Source organism: Zingiber officinale, chromosome 5A, assembly GCF_018446385.1.
Source record: "Zingiber officinale cultivar Zhangliang chromosome 5A, Zo_v1.1, whole genome shotgun sequence".
NCBI classification, from domain to species: domain Eukaryota; kingdom Viridiplantae; phylum Streptophyta; class Magnoliopsida; order Zingiberales; family Zingiberaceae; genus Zingiber; species Zingiber officinale.
The window spans coordinates 146,949,669-146,971,205 of record NC_055994.1 but is presented as its reverse complement, the minus strand read 5'-3'; the positions used below and the strand labels follow the sequence as shown (position 1 = coordinate 146,971,205).

The 21,537-nt window shown below is 37.4% G+C and overlaps 1 protein-coding gene and 1 non-coding gene across 9 annotated transcripts; one reads left to right on the top strand and one right to left on the bottom strand.

The window, feature by feature from the left end:
• The first annotated feature begins 549 nt into the window (after positions 1-549).
• On the top strand, positions 550-19,468 carry LOC121982302 (U-box domain-containing protein 33-like). Of its 8 annotated transcripts, XR_006112070.1 has the most exons (12): positions 550-1,205; positions 1,341-1,462; positions 1,580-1,704; positions 2,204-2,308; positions 2,931-3,432; positions 3,813-3,953; positions 4,217-4,747; positions 4,837-5,598; positions 6,601-6,922; positions 7,014-7,071; positions 7,239-7,644; positions 19,127-19,362. XR_006112070.1 is itself a non-coding variant. In XM_042535301.1 (10 exons), exons 2-10 carry the CDS (start codon positions 1,016-1,018, stop codon positions 19,367-19,369), a joined length of 2,721 nt encoding a protein of 906 aa, XP_042391235.1. In that variant the 5' UTR covers positions 550-812; positions 906-1,015; the 3' UTR covers positions 19,370-19,468. The 8 variants fall into 8 exon arrangements, 3 of the variants coding, with proteins under 3 accessions (XP_042391235.1, XP_042391234.1, XP_042391233.1); XR_006112068.1 differs by having other exon boundaries at positions 6,601-7,071; XR_006112072.1 differs by lacking the exon at positions 7,239-7,644 and having other exon boundaries at positions 19,127-19,264.
• A 1,165-nt stretch (positions 19,469-20,633) lies between these two features.
• Positions 20,634-20,706, bottom strand: LOC121983644. Its single transcript, XR_006112665.1, has one exon. It is a non-coding gene; the product is annotated as a small nucleolar RNA snoR60 (small nucleolar RNA).
• Positions 20,707-21,537: the final 831 nt, after the last annotated feature.

Here is a 21,537-nt window from a genome sequence, read left to right as displayed (position 1 = left end):
CTAATCACATCATCTTACTGACCCTATATATATAGAGGATTGATATCCTGCACGTCCGCACAGTGTGCGACTGTGCGCGCAGGATATCAATCGATTTTTTTTTTGATTTTTTTAATATTTTAAATTAAAAAAATCAATTAAAAAAATAAATATTTCCTTATATAAATTTCTAATACATTAATATATTCCCTCAACATATTACAATACTCAATAAATATTTAAATTTATTTTATTTTATTTTTTTAAACCAAACACTATAATATAATTAGAATGCCTGAACCTATAGATAAAATCTAAAAAAAAAAAAACTTAAAAATTATAATAAAACTTGAATTCTAAAAATAAAATTTTAAAAAAATATTTTATTTATTTTTTTAATTAAAAATTAAAAAAATAAATCGAATGATATCCTACCCACAGTCGTGTACTGTGCTAACACGCATGGTATTAAAATTATATATATATATATATATATATATATATATATATATATATATATATATATAAACCAAGTTCTTTTGCATATTTCTCGAAATCTCTTATAATGGAACAGCGAATTATTTATTGGTTTTCTTTGCTTCAGGTGTGTCGTCTATGGATAGCAACAACCGAGGCGGAAGGCCGGAGCGAGGCGATTGGAGCATTTTTTAATGGCCGAATGCCGAAGAATATCCCGCGCTGTTCCTGTCATTTGCTTCCCAGTTGACGAATTCCATCCAAATGTCCATGGCGATGTCTTTTCGCTTTCCACCGCAAATCCAAAGCAGCAGAAGGTAAAGAAAGAGGCAGCTCTGCGAAACCGGGAAGCTGAGGTTCGTTGCTTTTTATCCCCTTTTGCCCTTGCAAGCTCGCTCTTTTGTTCACAAGTTCGGACAAAAAGCGGCCTTTTGCTCCCGAAAAGCCAGTGTGTCTGTTGATTGGGATGCGCGAACTGAGCTAATCGATTGCGATGGAGAGTGACGAAGCGTGAGGGAAAGAGGGAGCTTGCGATTTGGTGGCCGTGAGATCGGGATCGATGCTGGCCGGAGCTGCTTCGTCGCAGACTGGCCCAAGGGAGATGGAGGACGAGGAGAAGGCGTACGTGGCGGTGGTGAAGCAGGTCAAGGAGGGGAAGGCCAACTTGGCGTGGGTGCTGCAGAACACCAGCAAGTACTGCAAGATAGTTCTCCTGCACGTCCACCAACCGGCGCAGAGGATTCCTACCGGTATGTGTGCCTGCGCAAAACTGTTTGTTAATATGTCTCTTAGAACGATCAAGTTCCAAATTTTGCGACAAGAACTACAAAAAATAAGGTTCCTTTTTGGAGTTCCGGATCCGATTACATGAATTTGAGTTGCAGCATTGGGTTGGTTTCCGGCCAGCAAGCTTGAGAATCAAGAGGTTGCAGCATATAGACGCATGGAAGAAGAAAACATGCATGGAAATTTAGATGAATACGTCAATATGTGTTCCCAAGTAAAGGTGATTTTATTATTATTATTATCCTAAATAGTTTTTTCAGTTTTTCCTTCTTTAGCTGAAGACTAAACTTGATGACTTTGTAAATGTTTTCCACCCTTTTTTTTCTCAATTTTATAGGTGCATAAAGCTGAGAAAGTTGTAATTGAGAGGGATGATATTGCCGAAGGATTAACTGAGTCCATAGTTTCTCACGGAATTACCAAGCTTGTAATGGGAGCAGCTGCAAGCAAAAATTACTCAAGGAATGATTTGCACCCAAAATTTATTGCATTGTATTTTAAAACTCTTACATAGATGATTTTGTGAGTAATGATAGTTTCAAGCTTCTAATAAGAAAACCTTGCTGAGAAAAAAGAAATTAGATCCTTCAATGACTTCATTTAAGGGAGACTTGGAACGTTAAGTTACTGTAAGATATTGGAAAAACCCTAAGATTTAATGGATTGTCGGAGTAAAGGTTCCTTTGTAAAAATTAAGATACTAGATTGACCAGGATACTTCCAAACTTGCTTGCAGAAGGAAGTCAACCCCTCATGATTTAATCGGACTGTTTGGGCCATTCTATTAGAAGATTTAGGATCATAAAGATGGCAAACCATGGGCACTTTCACAATTTAAAATAAGGATACCATTCTCAATGAAGGCTGCAGGGCACTAAGCTATTTCTTTATTGATATTCATTTTAAGAATAGGCTCCAGCAATGGTCAACTTATTGATTAACCAAAGGCTTTAAAATACAGGAAAATGAAGGCTCCACGGTCGAAAACGGCTCTTGCCGTGAAACAGAAGGCTCATCCTTCATGCAAGATTTGGTTTATATGCAAAGGGAATTTGATATGCACCAGGTAAATCATAAGTTTTGAGGTCAAGTTTGATGTGTGTTTTCTTTTTTCTTGAACAACTTTGATGGAATTATCAATTTGGTTGGACTAGATTATGTTTTCTTGACCCCTTAAAAATAACCTTTCAATCTGACAATGTACCATTCGGATTCTAGGCATAAATTAGCAAAGTTTGAGAAGTATAAGCTCAGCTGACTAAAATTAATGGTTTCAATCCTGTTAACTGATCACTTAGATAGTGTCAAGTTATTCAATATTGAATACTTACTTTGCATTTTGCGATATAATCAGGTTATTAAGCCTCATTTGCATAATGGAAAAGAAAATCATGTGCAATGCATTTCCTTGCTATTGAAAAGTTCTTTATCAAGTTCTTAAAACTCCCAACAGAAGCAAGAAAGTGAGTATCTATTGAAAATTGTTTGATTTTTAATAGTATCAAATCTTGCTGAAATCTAATTAGTAGCTATTGATAGCACCAATTTTCCATTATGTCACTTTGATAGATAAGGGGATTATAATCTCGAAGAAGATGAGGGACTTCTGTAATCTTTCAATTTAATATAACCAAAGAGATGAATCCTATAATTTAATTTTGCAAAATGGATATTTTCTCATTTTCTAGGGAGGCTTTGCTTGATGGGTCCATTGTATCTCAGTCATTCACAGCAAGCCCAATTTCAAAAACAAGCCAATCTGAAATCCATAGACCAATATCTGCATCTCTTTCACGAGGAGGGCCAACAAACTGTTCAAGTATTGCACCAGGAAAACAGGACATAGTTACTCAAAGATCTTTGTCTGACGACTTGTCTCCATACCGAGATTTGACGATGAGAACTTCACCTACACCTAGCAAAAAACTAGTCAGATCATCCACAACAGAGAGCAGAGAAAGTAAAGAGCCATCAAGATCAACATCAGAGAGCAAAGGAAGTAGTGTTGTGGATCCCTTGGATGCTGCTTCAAGTATTTCAGACTATTCTGTGTTTGATGAAGAGAAGAGTGATATGGCTTCTTTGTCAACAATGCAAGATGATGCCGATAGAGAAGGTGCATCACTCATTTTACAAGTGAAGCATGAACCTGAAGAGTATAATAAGCTACTATCTCCACATCAAGATCAGGTATTTCCTGTTTGTCTCCCTTTTAACCTTTTCCAAATAATGAATTTGACCATTGGTGATTATGTTGGCTATGCCTTTCCCCTATTGATCCTGAAGAGACTCTAGTTCTCCTTTAAGGATGTTGTGCCTGAAAACCCCACTTATTGTCATTCAAGGCCTACAAAATTCTTCTGGTCATACTTAGCCTTAGATATATTTTGTTTGAGTTCACTCAGAAGTCATACTAAGAATTCAATAGGCATACAGGTCAAGTACAACTACTACATCCCACTGATGACCAATAAAATAGCCAATCAGTTAAGAGGCTAAGACAAGACATTATGGCTAGTTTAAATGATTTCTGTTTTATAAGAAGGAAACTTTAATTCAGGTTTTTCCAGGTAAATCTAGGTGTTGATGATGTCCTGTGTGAAAAGCTGCAAACTGCTCTAGATGAAGCAGAAAGCTTCACACGTGAAGCATATGAAGAGTTTTACAAGCGTCAGAAAGCTGAAAAAGATCTAAACGAGGCCATACAGAAGGTAAATCACAGTGAAGAATCATCAATCAAAGTTTTTTTTTTGATGATTTGTTCAGATACAATTTTTTTTTTGAACTCACATAAATAAATTCTTCAAGCTGCATGCAAATATTAGTATATTACTTTCCCTAGAAGCTAGTGAATACCATGTTCCTATTAGTTCATGTTTTCTAAAGATGTAAGAATCTAGATTAAAAAAAGAACTATCCGAAGGAGAATAAGAAACAAGGTTTATTATCTTAGAAGAAAAGACCAATTTCGCAGGTCAAAATAGTTCAAAATTTGTACAACCAAGAGTTCAAACAGAGGATAGGTATTGAAGAAGCATTAGCAAAAGAAAAGTCAGCACTGTTAGCATTAAAGAAACATCAAGATGAGGTCTACGAAGAACTCAAAAAGGCATACCAAAAGATGGAAGCTCTGCAACTTCAGAATTCTGATTCAGACCATATTCTCAAAGATATTAAAAAGAAATTGTCTGAGGCATATAGTCATCTTGATTCAATCCGACAAGAGCATGATGTGTTGCAGCAGGAGCGAGACAAAGCAATGAGAGAAAATCAAGAGCTGAAACGAATGAAAGAGGAAGCGACATCCAGCATTCATGAAGCTGATAACTTCTCAATATTCTCCCTTTCAGAATTGGAGCAAGCAACTGAAAACTTTAAGGAAGAATCAAAGATTGGTGAAGGTGGATATGGATGTGTATACAAAGGTTTTCTTCGCCATACAACAGTAGCTATAAAGAGATTGAATCCACAAGGCATGCAAGGAAAAGCAGAATTTCAGAGAGAGGTAATTACTAAGACGAATGCCTCTTATATTGTTCACATAGATTTGACAAGACGAAGTATATTCCTTAATCAACACATCTATTTATGCAGATGAATGTTTTGAGTAAAGTAAGGCATCCCAACCTTGTCACTCTAATAGGAGCATGTCCAGAAGCTTGGGCTCTTGTTTATGAGTTTCTTCCCAATGGAAGCTTGGAAGACCACCTTAATTGTAAGAAAAATGCACCTCCACTTATGTGGCAGACACGCACTTGTATTGCTGCTGAGATATGTTCAGCTCTTATCTTCCTCCATTCCTGTAAACCCTTCAGTGTGGTCCATGGTGATCTTAAGCCTGGAAACATTCTTCTAGATTCAAACCTTGTGAGCAAACTAGGAGACTTTGGTATCTGTCGTCTTCTAGTCCAATCTATGAACAGCACTGCCCTCTATCACTGCACACGCCAGCCAAAAGGCACATTTGCATATATGGATCCTGAATTGCTCACATCTGGGGAAATTACTATAAAATCTGATATGTACTCCTTTGGAGTTATCCTGCTACGTCTTCTTACCGGACGGCCAGCATTTGGAGTTAGCAAAGTAGTTCAAGAGGCATTGGATAAAAATTGTCTGCATAAGATACTTGATGGTTCCGCAGGGGACTGGCCTTATTTGCATGCTGAGAAGTTGGCAAAAGTGGGTTTGAAATGTTGTCAGATGAAAAGGAGGAACCGTCCAGATGCCACAGAAGCATGGAGAATTCTCGATCCCTTGACAAAGTCCTCATTTTCAGGGCCACTATTATCATATAGATTAACGGCAAAAGACAGCCCCTACATCCCGTCCTACTTCATCTGCCCAATATTGAAGGTAAAGATATATGCCAACTTCTATGTGTATCTTATGGCATAGGAAGTTTGATCATATCAAATTGAAACCATTAAAACATTTCTGCACTTTTATACAGAATAGGCCTTGAGCAGAGTAGACTTTGACATAAAAACTTGACCAATTCAAGTAGGTTCAGTTATATATGTATACTTCTATGGGGCCTTAATATCTACTGCCTTTTTCTTGAACACCTTACCAATCAAACGCATTTGATGTAATTTTTTTGTTTTTAATTCTTAGGAATGAAATGATCAACACCTTATCAATTGAATCAATTTTTGTGTCAACAATAGATGCATGATAGCTGCTTCAACTCATACTTTGGTTTTTCATAGATATTGTTTGAAATGCTTGAAGTGCACATTTCGTTCCTTATTTTAGAATTACATGCTAGATTCTAAACTCATATGCTACTCAACTTTTAATGCCTTAACGCAATGATCAGAACACACTTCGGTAGAATAAATTGAATCAATTTTTGTGTCAACAGTAGATGCTGTTGGGTTGTAAAGTTGCAAACAAAGCCCCACATTGAAAATATATGGGAAAGATCATAGATTTATAAGGAAAATATATCAACATTGATATGAGACTTTTTGGGTAGAGTCCAAGAGCAAAACCATGAGGGCTTAGACCCAAAGTTGACAATATCATGCCATTGTGAAGATATCTAAATTTCTTTTGGTCCCAACAAATGGTATCAGAGCAGGTTCTGCTCTGAATTGGTGCAACCACCAATCAAGTCACGGGGAATTGACTTTCGGATTTTAGTGTTTCGCATTCTATTTGAATCGATAAGAGTTTACCTCTTCAAATAATTTTTTTTCGTTCGGATTTCACTCGAAATTGGTGCAACACTACTCGAGTTTCTCGATATATTTTATTTTTTTAAAATTCTGCTAATCCAAGACTAAGTCTTAGTACTTTCTTCATGTTTTTTTTATTTCAATGCTCAATGGCCTAACTTGAGGGATACAACAGTGCTCGTCCTCCTCTTTTCAATGGAGACGATTTCCCCCACTGCAAGAGGCTGATGGAGGTGTACTTGAAGACTGACTTCGACTAATGGTTCAACGTCACCAAAGGATACAAGGCGCCAGTCGACCACAACACCGGAATTCCAATGGATCCGGAAAATTAGAATCCGGAAATGAAGAAGAAGGCCCAGATTGACTTCAAGGCCCTCAACACAATCCAGTGTGGACTAACGAAGGAAGAGCTAAACTGCGTCGGTCCGCATGAAAACGTAAAGGAGTTATGTGACAAGCTTATAGAACTACACGAAGGAACCAATGACGCAAAGGTAACAAAAAGAGACTTATTTTTTTAAAAAATATTTAACATTAAAATGCAGGAAGGAGAATTCACTAGTTAATTGCACGTGAGGATAAAAGACATCTTCAACGAGTTCCACACAATTGACCATCAGATGGAGAACCGAGATTTGATAAGGTATGTCTTGAATGTCTTTCCTCGAAATGCATTGTGGGTATCCATCGTTGATGCCTATAAAATTTCGAGGAATTTATTTAAATTAAAGTTAGATGAACTTTTCTGTGAATTAGAACTGCACGAACAGACTAATGCCAAACCTGAGAAAGATATTGCTCTTGTTGCAGGAACGCCAAAAGAAGGAACTAAACTAGAACTTGAAGCTTACTCAGATGATGAAGAATACCTGGTGAACTTGGTAAGAAAAATGTTCACTAGGAGAAATAAAAATTTCACCGAAAAGGAATCGCAGAAGATCAACTCTACTTCTAACTCCAACAACAAAACGAATGTCACGTGTTTTGGATACAACAAGAAATGGCACTACAAGAACGATTGCCTGAATATCAAGAAAAAGAGAGTTCTCAAAGTTATGTGGGATGAATCGTCCGCGGAGGAGACGACGATGAACCAAGGCACACCAACTACCTCGCGCTGATGACATTTGGACTAGAGTTGGAGAGTGAATAAGAAGACGGGTCCGAACCTGAATTGAGCCACGAGTCCGTACTTGTTTCCGAAGGTTCCGATGAGGTACAATCTACTTTTAGCAAGAAATTTTTTTAAAATCATTGCATGTCTAGATAAAAAATTAACAGTCTGAAAATAAAATAAACGAATTAAATATGGAAAATAAAATACTTAACGATCAACTAAAATCTATCTTAACGATAGAGCTGATTCAATCTGAAATTTCAACTCAAGTTGCAAAACTTGAGGAGGACAATTCCAGATTGAAAGGCGAAATACTTGAACTAAAGGAACTACTAAAAAATTTACAACTAGGCCCAAATATCTTGATATGATACTTGGATCACTGAAAGCTGTGTACAATAAGTCTGGACTCGGATACAAGTCCAGCTCGACTAACAAAATGTTTATATCACTTATAAACCAAAATAAGAAACTAACCAAAGCTTGAGTTCCGAAAGCGTGCTTAACTACGCAAGTAGGACTCAATCAATTTTATGTACCAAAAAATGAAATTCATTATTTAAAACAAAATCCAACTAAACCTATTAATTTAAAACCAAACCAAAATAAATCTCCAAAACTAAATTCTAACCTAAAGAATAAAATAAAATTAAACAATGCAAACTCAAATAAATTTAAATAAAATAATTACAAGGTTAATTTAAATTGCCATTAAGTTTATTATAACTACAAAAATAATCGACATGAACCTAAAACCTAAATTTAAAAGGTTAATAATTCAAGGGGAGATTCCAAACTAGCTGTCACCTCCAAAATCAATAACTTGGGTGGATAATTAGGACTAGTTTAAATAGGGACAACAATTTAACTTGATAAACGGTATTGGTGAAATTTTAGATGATAGTAGGTTAGAGAAACTCTGTCTATGCATGTCTAGGAAGATATGATTTCGACCTACTGCATTTGGGTTAATGGAACTAACTGAAGTTACCCTTTACGAATCCTAACTGGTTACACCAGAGTTTTGTATTAAGTTCAGTGGATAGAACTATCTGGAAAATTTCAAAGGCGTGGTTATTCTAATGATGTCCAGGTGACTAACCATAACTTAAAAGTTTATCCGAAGAATGTCTATTTGTTGAACTCAAGGCTAAACTTGAATCTAACACAAAGTTAAACTCAATCCTAAAATTCAACTTAATTCATCTTACAATATTATAGGATTTCCTAATTGAAAATGTAGATCAAGTGAGATGATTAAGGATTTAAAATTAAATTAAAACTTAAAAATTAAAATTAAATTAAATTAAATTAAAAACTAAAACTAAAACTAAAATTAAATTAAATTAAAATTTAAATTAAATTAATTCTAAAACTTAAATAAAAAAGGCGCCTTCGAGTCAATCAGAGGCGTCCTCGCAAGGGCGGGAAATTTCCCGCCCCAACCGATTGAAGGCGCCTTCGATCGGTTGGAGGCGCCCTTCATAACACCTTGAAGGCGCCCTTCATAACACCTTGAAGGCACCTTCGATGAGGCTGCAGGCGTCTTCAACTCAAATTTTTCCAGCGAACAGAGCGACGCTCTGTTCACAATTGTGGCAGTAAGAAGGCGCTTTCCACAACCAATCTTCTCTACTTCTTCGTCTTTTCCTCTCCAAAATCTCAACAATGCCTTTCGGAAACGACGACATGTTAACCCTAGCCCTAGCAATGCCTCATCTACTGATGCTAGGTTTCCCTATGAGCGGCTTAGGTTAGACTTTTTACGGCATACATATGTTGCACTAAAATCTAGGTTTTTAAGTAGGTCATTCTTCATCAGATACTATACACCTATCGTAGAGATTATTGATTACTATCAGTTGGATAAATTAGTTTACTGGAGCCATTCAGTGAATTTAGATTTGTGTGTCTAGTTTTATAACAATCTGGTTAAAATTGATGATCTCACCTATTCCACTAGAGTTGGTAGAAAAGACTTTAGTTTTCCCCCTACTTTATTATATGATAGCTTAGGACTTAGGAGATTTGCCTATCCATTTTTGTGCTACCCTCATAGGGATTTACCATTTGGCGAATCCTACTTCCATATTACATTAGATACTATCTACATGTATTTTTTTGGGAGGAGAGATTACCTACAATGACTGACTTTAGGTCACTCTTTCTCAGGGTCCAGGATTATATCCTATATCGAGTCCTGACCACCTGCATTCTGCCGATCACATCTCGCGATGTTGATGGGGCCATCTTATTTATTTTTTCTGTATGTACTATGCGAGCGTTTTGACATCGACATTGCATTACACATATTCCATAATGTCATTCATGCATCCAGTCTTGTCACTAGGCTACCGGTTTATATGTCATATTGTCATATTTTGACATACATATTCTCGGTCATAGGGATAGATATGACGCAGGGTACGACCACTCCCCTTAGCGCATATGACGAGATTAGTCAGCGTCAGTTTGCATCAGTGTTTTAAATCGCGTAGCGTTGGTTCATAACGTTTTTGTCTTGTCATCGCATAGCGTAAATAGCGAAGCGTATAACGTAAGCTTTTCGTGAACGTCAATGTTTAATTTTTTTAAAAAAATATACTTATATAAGTAAAATAAAAATAACATAACCTAAAATTAATCATAATAATTCATTACATGTCAAAATATCCCGTAACAACAATTTAAAAAATCTTATAATTAAAACAACATAACTTAAAAATAATCAGTATCATCCAATTCTATATCACTATCATCATCAATAGTGTCTATGGTTGGAAAATTTCCACTATCAAAAGTTGTTGGAATTACTCCTCCATAATTTTCAACATCAAGATGATTATCTTCCACGTCAACAAGACTCAACCTTGTTTGTTTGTCTTTGCTTCCACCTATTATATAAGAGATACGATATTTAAGAATCAATTATAAGTGAAGTAGATATAAATAAATAATTTGCATATGCTTAGTGCTTATTTGATTTTTTAACAACTATTTTTTTTTTGAATTCGTAGGAGGAACTTTAACTATATCTTTAACATCTTTGATTCGCTTATCTGAGTCGAAAAAACTTTCAAAGGTAGCCGACGACACACTCACAATAGGATCACTTTCAAATAATTCATCATCTTTAAGCCATTTAGTAGTTACGAGGAGAACTGGACCTTCTTTCTCAGTTATCCATTCATCATCCGAATTAATTTCATCAACTACAATGGGATCAGTCTTGTCTCTCCTCCTAATGCTTCTCTCCCTAAGCTTGAAGTTATATTTCACAAACTCCAACGCATTCAACTTTGCATGTTCAAGTCTATTTCTCTTTTTTGTATGAATCTAATATTACCGTTTGTATACTTTCTCATCAAAGAAAGTATAGTCCCATGACCATAAAGGAACTTCACAACCATCTTAGCTTGCTCAATTTTGTCAGAAAAAATCTCCAACTTTGCAATATCCTCCAACATTAGATCAATGCAATGCGTCGCACAAGGTGTCCACCAAATTCTATGTCTAGTCTCCATAATTTTTTTTCCCACCTTAATGCAATTCGAAGCATTATCCGTGACAATTTGAATTACATTTTCCTCTCCCCTCATCAACAACATTATCAAGATATTTAAAGATCAATTCCCCATTTTTAATAGAAGCTGATGCATCAATAGATTTCAAAAAGAAAGTGCCTGCGGGACTATTTACCAAAAAATTAATCAAACTTCTATTCTTTTCATTCGTCCAACCATCGGACATAATAGTGCATCCATATTTTTTCCATGCTTTTTTATGCTCCTCATATATTAGGTTGATGCCATTAACCTCAGCTTTAAGTATCCAAGTTCTTAACTCATGCATTGAAGGAGGCTTGAACCCTCTTCTATATTCCGCAATGCCCTCAACCATAGGCAACCAATAAGGATCATTCACAATATTAAATGGAAGTGCGGCAGAGTAAATCAAACGACCAACTCTATGCTTCACATCAACCAGTAAATCTTTTTTGTATGTCGAATTTAGAGTTGTTTGCCGAGGTTCAGAACTAACAAATCCATGAAGGGTACCTTTACCTTTTGATTCACCACTCCCAGAACATCTAATTGAATTTCCTCCTACATTTCCAACTTTTGATGATTGCGTACTCATACTCTGGGGACCTTCACCAATCTCTCGTAACAATTCGGTTTGTTTGCTTTTAGATGCTCTAATTTTGTCAAGTGATTCTCTAATTTCTTTCTTAATATCATCCGGAACACTAACACAAGGTGCAACCCTTTTATGAGTTTGAGGTAAATGTTCCTTCAAGTGAGTAATCCCTCCATTCGATATATGATGATAAAATTTGCACTGAACAGATTTTTTCCCTTCATTTTGATAACAATATTTCCAACCAATATCTTTTTTATCTTTTTTTGACAAATTCGTAGACATTGCAAATTCTAACCAGACAATCAAAATCCTAGAAAAATAAAAGAAAAAAATCAGAACAAATAATTAATTAATTAGAAAAAAAAATGGGAATCAATTAAGGCATCTAGAAGATCGATCACTCGATCGATCCAGATACCCGACTCGCAAAATCTTTGCTCCTTTGAGAAAAAAAAGAAGGAAAAAACGAAGAAAACGAAAGGAAGGAGAAAAGCTTACCTCCAATCGCTGTCCCTTGCCGCCGCTCACAGGTCACTGCTCGCCGCTTGCCTTGTCGCCCGCCCATCACAAGTCACTGCTCGCTGCCGCTCACAGGTCTCTGCTCGCCTCTCGCAAGTTGTCACTCGCTGATCGCCGCCTGTCGCCTTTGCCCTACCTCGACGGTCACGATTCGACGCCTTTGCCCCACCTATTTTGTAAGCAATTTACAATTATAGCGCCTGCTATGGGCCGCTAAGTCATGATAGCACACGCTATGTGCGCTATCTACGCTTTTGTCCCAAATAGCGTGGGCTATTCGGGACAATCGCTAATCAGCGAACGCTGCAGAGCGTTCGCTGATCGTAGCGCGCTATTCGCCGCTATTGAAAACCCTGGTTTGCATTAGTGCATATAGACATCATTGCTCAAGAGGACTAACTTGGAGAGTGGGACCACAGGCGAGGTCGAGGATAATTTCCCACCTATTATTTCGACCGAGGGGGAGGAGTTGTCGACATTCACGGAGCAGGAGCTCTTTGGACAACCTCTGACTCTGACCCAGCCCTCGACCTCACTACTCGTCGAGGACCGACTAGTACGGCTTGAGGAGTCTTCCGCACAGCTCCGACAGTCAGTCTCGGATGGATTCATCGCTCTTCGAGGAGAGATGACCATCGGATTTTCCTTGCTCCTGGAGGAGATGCCCACCGGACTTCAATAGGTTCTTCAAGCCGTGCGAGTGTCTGAGGAGTCCCCACCCTCTTCAACTGCTGTGGACCAGACTTGATCATCTTAGTACATTATCATACGTTGTACACTTGGTTGACTGGATCTATATAATTGTCCACTCTTTGCCATCTTATTTGGATAATCTAGGATTATGTCTCATAGACTAGGCCTGCTACTTTCAAAATATTTGCAAATTCTATGAAAAATTTCTTACCTTTTTTTTCAAAAGTTTTCCAATTCCTTGGATTTTCAAAAGTTGATTTTAGCCTTAGTCTAGATCAAATCCATAGAAAACATGATCCTATGGATTTAAGACTTGATCATCTCACAAACACACTAGAACTCCCTTGATTGTGTATTTAAAAATTTAGAGTGATGTGAGATGTGTAGGCAAATTGTCTGGACTTATGATACTTATATCAGTGCATCTACACAAGTCTGGACGAGAAATAATAAATTAATCAGGTTAAGTAGTCCATCTTAGTCAAACACTAACTAGAAACATTTACTTAACTTGACTAACCAAGTGAACACTACTATTTTCTGATAGTTAATTAGTAACTAATGGTTAGACATGTAAGATTGATTTTTAGATGAATATTTTTAAATATATAGCAAGTTCAGGGGAGGTAATTTGGAACCTACTTTAAAATCTTCTTTTTAGTTTTTTTTACCGTGAAAAATATTTTAAAGTATCTTATTAATTTGCTCTAGCAAATTAATAGTTGAAAAGTTTTAAAAATTAATAGTTAAAGTATTTTGTAAATTGCGTTTTAAAAAAAATTCTAAGTTCTTAAGCATTTTAAAAATATTTCTAAAAATTCTTGGCATTTCGAAAATATTCTTAACATTTCAAAACTATTCCTAACATTTCAAAAATATATATATTTTTAAAAATATTCTTGACATTTCGAAAATATTCTTAACATTTCGAAAATATTTCTAAATTAAAATCCCGAGCATTGTTGATAATAGTTTTCAAGTTTTTGTTACGATAATTAAAGCTCCTTATTTTAAATTGCTTACCTAAACAAATGTTAAATGTTATTGTTGAGAAATTATACTTACATCTTGAAAATTTAGTTTTGCAAAATCCAGTTTTGTAAAATTTAACTTTGAAAATATCTTGAAAGCTATTTTAAAAATTATTTTACAAATAAAATTGGTTCCACTAACTACTCCCTCCAATGCACCTAGAAGTTTTATTTTTAACTTAATTAATTTCTCCGTGCATTTTTGATGAATGTCAAAGGGGGAGGGTAAGAGTTTGAACTAGAGTCAAGTTAGAGAATCAAAGAAAATCAGAAGAACTTAACCCTAAAAATGATCAAGAGAACAACCAACTTAGACTTCTCTTAAATCATTTCTTCCATATATGTTTTATTTTGTCATATATGTTTTACATCTTTTCCTAACTTTAACTCAGGTTGTCATTGCATCAAAAAGGGGGAGATTGTTGATGCATTTTGCACTAACGATCTAATTCAGGTTTTGATGAATGATAAGTGAGTTAAGTGTTTTTATGAATTGATTACTCTACCAAGTATGTAGAAATTGATGGGTCTGAAGGACCTGACACCAGACTGAAATCCAGTTAGGTCCGCGGGATCGGATAGTTGGTGTGAAGTCCAGATAAGTCAACGGGTCGATCTAAGATCTGACAGAAAGTCCAGTTGGGTCCATGGGACCTGACAACCGGTAAAAGTCCAATTGGGTCTGCGGACCTAACAACTATGTGAAGACCTGGTGGGTCAAGAGGCTAGTCAACCGACTGCAAGTTGGTAAGTAAAGGTAAGCCACTGGAGGAGAGTGACTCAGTGAGAACGCGTCCCGGTTGAGGGATAGTAGACGTCGGTCCAGTTTAGGTCCATTTTGGATCCCTAAACTGAGACCTCGACTAGATCATGGTCTCAGGAGAGATGGTCTAATTACTACTCAGTAATATTGTGCTAACACTTCTCTTGCAGGTTATTATTTAATTTATTGGACTAACATGTTTTGCAGGGCAAGATAAGCAAAGAAAAACCTCGGGTGAACAGTACTCAAGGCGCTTTTAAGCTGTAGAAGGCGCCTTAGCACCCTTCATAGAAGGCACCTTCAGTACATGGAAGGTGCCTTCCCAGGATAAGAATCAGACTTCGTCACGGATAAGGGTCAAGTTGTTCGGGATTGAATTTATCCGATTGGAGGTGCCTTCAAGGCCTTTGAAGGCGCCTTCCATAACCCTTATAAGGGCTTCTCGACCTAACCTTTAACAACAACTTCCGTACAAGCTTCTACGCGTCCATTTGAGGTTCTAACTGCTCCGGCTTCTTACGGTGACTCTGCTACGACGCTGTTGCGCTCAACTACTGCCGAGGAGCCGACCGACATCGAGCCTAAGCTGACAATCTTCGAAGGTGTTGGGTAACGAACTTGTAATTTGTACTTAATTAAGTGCAGGGTGTTGCACTTGTTCCATCTTTTCTGTGTTCGATTCCCTTTTCCGGAGGTACTGGAAAAGGTATTTTAGTGAATTACCCATCGATAGGTCAGCGGGACCTAGGTCTTGGAGTAGGAGTCGCCGAAGGCTCCGAACCAAATAAACCGATCGTGTCTGGTTCTGGTTTCTTACTTGCTTTTGATTTTTATGTCTTTCCGTTGCATTTACTTTGATCTGAAAACGAAAGTAAAGTTTTTCAAAACCACGTGATTTTCCTCTTCTCTCACGTGCGACTCGATTTAATAATTGATATCAAAGCTTGGGCTGCTAGAAGGTCTAACCGCCGACTGTGTACAAGAGCTATGGTCTAATTGAGACATGTGAGTATAATATTGACTTCGAACAAAGGAAGTGAGAGCTCTTGTGTCACGCCCCGGAGGAGTCCCTGTCCGAAGAAATTTCGACAGCACCTCCCTTGTACGGCGGACATTCTGAAACTTTCTACATCGCCCTCTGGGCCACATATACCTCGGCCAACACGACCGGAACAATAACAATAATATAAACAAACAATAACACAGACATCCACACAGTTTATATCAATTTCAGCCTCTGGCTGACACAACCACGCAGTTAAATAGTAAACAAACTGAACAGTGATAAGCAGACTCAAAACCAACCCTACTCCACTACACTCATAAAACTCAAATCCGACGATAAAATCAACTCACCTCTTCTGCCATCCAGGCAGACATGTAGTAAAACAAATCTGAATGAAAATCATCGTCAGTGCAATATCTATAACACAAAAACCATAATCCAAGTGCATCAAACAGAACTAGTCTGATAAAGAAAACCAAAAGATAAACCACACGTCCTCGCGGTCTGTAGGGGACTAGCGACTGGAACTCCTCTGGACAGCATCAACCTGAAAAATAGCAACGGAGGAGGGTGTGAGTCCAACACTCAGCGGGTATCAACTGATATACATAGTAAGGAAATAACATCTAGCACTAATCATGCGTACAGTCTCCTGACGTAATAAAGGTAAATGCAAACTGAAATAAATAGGAAAATACTGTACTAACCGGGACCTGGTATAAGGATAAACAGTCCGAGAGGTATAGAAATCCTGTATGCATGTCAAGCATGGGCATCCAACCAATATGCAGCAAATAAATGCAGCAAACACAATCACAAGAAATAAATGCATCAATGCGTATGATGCCAATGCAGTCATGGTCACCCCTGACGTCAGTCAGCCATCTCACACACAATGGTGGAACCGAGTGGGTAGGGCTGTGACAACCGTACACTCTGCATCACTACTCCTGATGAGTGACCGAGTGGACGGGATGCTGTCGGAGTACACACATACTCCTACCCCAAATCATAAATGGGGGAGCGCAATGCTCTCATATCCCGGTACACCATGACAGGGAGGGATCCCTGACGTGCTACCACGCTGCGTCACACTACCCATGAGCGGACCAACGGAGCACCGAACAGAGCAAAACTGACGTGCTACCACGCTGCGTCACGCTACCCATGAGCGTCACAACGGAGCACCGAACAGTGATGAAACTGGCGATGTGCTCGACAATAATGGAGCAATCTATCACACAGCATGCAATCATGCGAATGGTGCATGACACTAAGCATGGTAATATACTGAACCAAATCTATATACATATATGATATGCACCATAGTCAATAAATCAAATCAAGGGTACACAGATCAGATAAGGTATCACACCTAGGTCCTGAACATGGTGAAGCATGGTTATATCACTACCCCTAAGCATGTATAATCAGGTAAGTAATAACATGAGATGCAAAATAAGCAATCAACCAAACATGTAACAGGTATCGGGTAGTGACTAACCGAAACAATTAAGAAACATAATTGTTGCTATTTGTTAAATTCACTACTATGCATATCAAAGACATAAAATCAAAAGTACATACCTCCAATAAGAAATGGTCCAATCCGATAATCGAGATACTCGTCTCGCGTCAAGGTCCTGTATATCAAACATAAGGTCTAGTTTAGCTAATTCTATCATACCACAATTAGCCAAACTAAATTCTAATCCAATTAAAGAAGTTCTAAATTTGATCCAACTAATCCATCCAACACAATTAATGAACCCTAATCAACACATAACAATCTATTTCTTAATTCCAAGTCAATTTACAACACGAATACAACTCTCTACTTCTTACCTCCCTGCTCTCAAGCTTCTGTCAACAGCAGAACTGGAGATCGTTTTGTTGCTGCTAGCAACAAGATAAATTGCTAATTTTCCTCTCCTTCGATGATGACAGCAGATCCGATCAAACGCTGGGTGGTGACACTAGGTCAGATTGTTGCCCAACAGATCAACATTCCAAAATCAGCACCTAGCATAGTTTAAATGCCTAAATTCATAGTGAACTCCTCAACCAAGTAAGACCAAATCAATGTTTACCCAAAACTTGTGCTGGTAGTTTTCTTTCTGCCGACGTCTGGTGGTGAAGGAGGAGAGGGCCGACGTGATGTGGCTAGGGCACAGTGGCGGCGGGGTAGAGGAGAGGCCGGCAACACTTCCGGACGGCGATGGCGCTGTGAAGAGGCGCTCGGCGTCGCTGGCGGCAGTGGCGTCGGCAGTGCGGCTCGGCGCTAGGGCACAGGAGCAAGGAAAGAGGATCGGCTCGGACGGAGGAGGGAAGGCCATCTGCCGGCGCTAGGGCTGAGCACCTGGGGTGTCGGCGCCGTCGGGTGTGATTCCGCAGTGGACGGCAGCGACACAGCCTCGGCAGAGAGGAAGAAATCGCCGTTGCTCGGCGAGGAGGAAGAGAAGGGGGTCTCGGCGCTGCTCCGTGCGGCGACAAATCTAGGGCAGAAGCTTCGCAAATGAATGAAAGGGAAGGAGATGAAATGGCCGAGGGGTTGTATACTCGGGGAGGAGGAACCGCCGAGAGGCGCCGGTTAGGGTATGGAGGAGAAGGGGCGGCGCGCGCGGAGGGGGGGGGGGGAAGGGGAAAATAGAGAAAGGATTTAGGAAAAGGAAATAAACAAATAAAATTTTTCCTCGTTTAATTGGATAGCCTAAACAAGCCTTTTCGGAACTCACTTTTATCCCCGTAAACTCGTCCATACGAGTTCCGAAAAATTCCCGAAAAATTTCCAAAAATTCCGGAAAATTCCCTTATCATTATTCCCCATTTTCCGGTATTTTACATCTTGTGTCCAAATCAAGAGAACCATACACCAGGCATGAAGTCCTAGTTGCAGCTAGGCAAGGAAGTCCTAGTAGATCGGGTAGATCAAGAGGTAGGAAGACTTGATGGGTCGATGATCGGACGTAGGAAGCTTGTGGTCCTTCGTTTGAGGGGGGATTGTTGGATTGCAAGGTTGCAAAGTCCTACATTGAAATGAAAATACATGGGAAAGATCATAGATTTATAAGGAAAAGATATCTCCATTAGTATGAGGCCTTTTGGGTAAAGTTCAAGAGTAAAACTATGGGGATTTAGGTTTAAAGTGGGCATTATCATATCATTGTGGAAATATCTAAATTCTTTGCATGATAGTCGCTTCAACTCATACTTTGCTTTTTGATAGATTTTGTTTGAAATGCTTGAAGCGCACATTTCCTTCCTTATTTTAGAATTGCATGCTAGATCCTAAATTCATCTGCTACTCAACTATTACTACCTTAAAACAATGATCATAACACACTTCGGTAGAATAAATTGCAAAAAAACTCTTCTTGTTTAGTTGCCATTTTGATTTTTATTCCCTGTTTACAAACTGGATTTCAGGAGCCCATGAAGGATCCACAAATAGCCGCAGATGGCTTCACCTACGAAGCTGAAGCTATTGAGGGATGGTTTGCTAGTGGCCACGGCACATCGCCGATGACTAATCTTAAGCTTGACCATCACGAGCTAATCCCCAACCACACCCTTCGACATGCAATTCAAGGATGGCTTCAACAGATGACTCAGAATAGTGCCTGGGGCAAGGAGAATGCCAGCACTAATTTGTCCAGTACTGATGTTTGAAGAAAAAGTGTAAGATTGTTTTTGCATTGGTATTTTTTAATATATTATTTGAGAAATGATTCATTTTTAAATACAATTTAACATTATTTGAAAATTTAATATTGAAAATTTGACATTTTTTAGGTGATTCAAATTAATTTTGATTGAAGAGCATCCCTTGGCATTTGCTCAGCCTTAATACATTTCCCAGATCGAATAGTTTTGTTTGTTTTCCACAATGATTTCTTTCCTAGAAGCTGTATATCAATCTCATACTCCAGATATGCAAAGAGATGAACTATACATAACAAATACAAATTATTATGCAAAATGGACTAAGCACAGCGAATACTTGAATTATAACTGATAAGCTAGTACAAAAATTGAAGGTATCAAAGGAAAAATGTAGTTAGAATCTGAGTTAACCATTATGTCCTGAAAGAGAATCTGAGCCAGATGACGGAACGGGGAGACCCAGGATGTAGAAGATCATAACATGAGTGATTCAGCAGATTTGGATTCCTATATATCCACTCATGTGATACTTCATCATACGATTTATATAAAATCCATCTGTCTAGATATCATCATATACATCTAGAAAGTCGTATGCTTTGGAAGAAGCTTGTACAGTTTGGGAAGGGGGATTTATTGATAAAAAAGAAGAATCCACTTCAACCGATATGCCCTTAGGCATGGCCATACATAACATAGAAATTACACTTGGAAAGGGTGAACAATTAGCTAGAGCAGCAGGTGCTATAGCGAAATTGATAGCAAAAGAAGGTAAATCGGCCACATTAAGATTACCATCTGGGGAGATCCGTTTGATATCCAAAAACTACTTAGCAACAGTCGGACAAGTGGGTAATGTTGGGGTGAACCAAAAAAGTTTGGGTAGAGCCGGATCTAAGTGTTGGCTAGGTAAGCGTCCTGTAGTAAGAGGAGTAGTTATGAACCCTGTAGATCATCCATCATATGTTTGTAACAATCATATAAGTTTGCAAATTCACTATATGCGTTCTTGTAATGATCGAAAAAGTAGAAATAACAGTTTTAGCAATGTGAATGGCATTCATTTTAAATGAAATAAGCAAAAATAGCACATGGAAGAAGAAAAAGTTAAGATATAGAAGGAAAAAACAAATGTTTAGAAACTAGGAGTTTGCATCATCGATGATATTGTGTAGGGGAATTCGAGTATAATTTATGATGTAAACAATCGAAATATAACATTACCAGACATTTAAAGACAATGAGGAGACCTTGGTAAACAAAATAACTATGCATCAGAAAACTCGAATCTGCATCATCAATGATTTCTTGAAGTGGAATTCGAGTAAATTCATCGTATGCTTGTGACTCGATGACACATTGAAAGATGATATTCTCGTAAGTTACACATAACTAGAATCATGGAAAATGCCTAAATGCTATGTTAGCTACAATGCATACCTGATAAGGCTGAGCCACATCTGAGAAGACCACATCGACCATGCCAACCAGCATCCTGTATCGAGCACCAGGGCCGTCTACCCTAGGCAAAAAATTTTATTTAGGCTTTTAATATTTTTTTAAAAAAAAAATCCCTAGCGCTTTTTCAATTGGACTTGGGACGCCATGGTAGGTTTAATATTTTAAAAATAAAATAATATTTTAAAAATATATTTTTATATAAAATTCAATTTTCTAACTTTTTGATATGTAAAATTATTAATTAAATTTTTATATTCAAGTTTTGATAATATTTTTTTTTCAATTGATAAAATTATTAAATTATTTAATTTTTCTTAAGATAAATAAAACTTTTGTTGATCCATATTTTGAATAATAGTTTTATCAATATTATTAAAAAAATTATCTTATCTATCGTAATTACTATTATCTTCTTTGTTGATATTAATATTTGATGAATAATATTTATGACCATTAAAAAATTCTCAACAATTTTTTTTTCTTGAAATATTATCTTTTAGTGAAAATTTAATTAGTTTTCATTTAAATTTTTAATTGTATTAATTTTTGAGTTTTGATTTTGAATATTATTAATAAATCTATCCACTACACCATTCTGAGATTAAATAAATTCTTTTATATTTCTTATACATTTTATATATTCTGAATCAAAATTTAGCAGACATATTTATATTTAAATAATAATAATAAAAAGAAAATATAAGTTACTATTA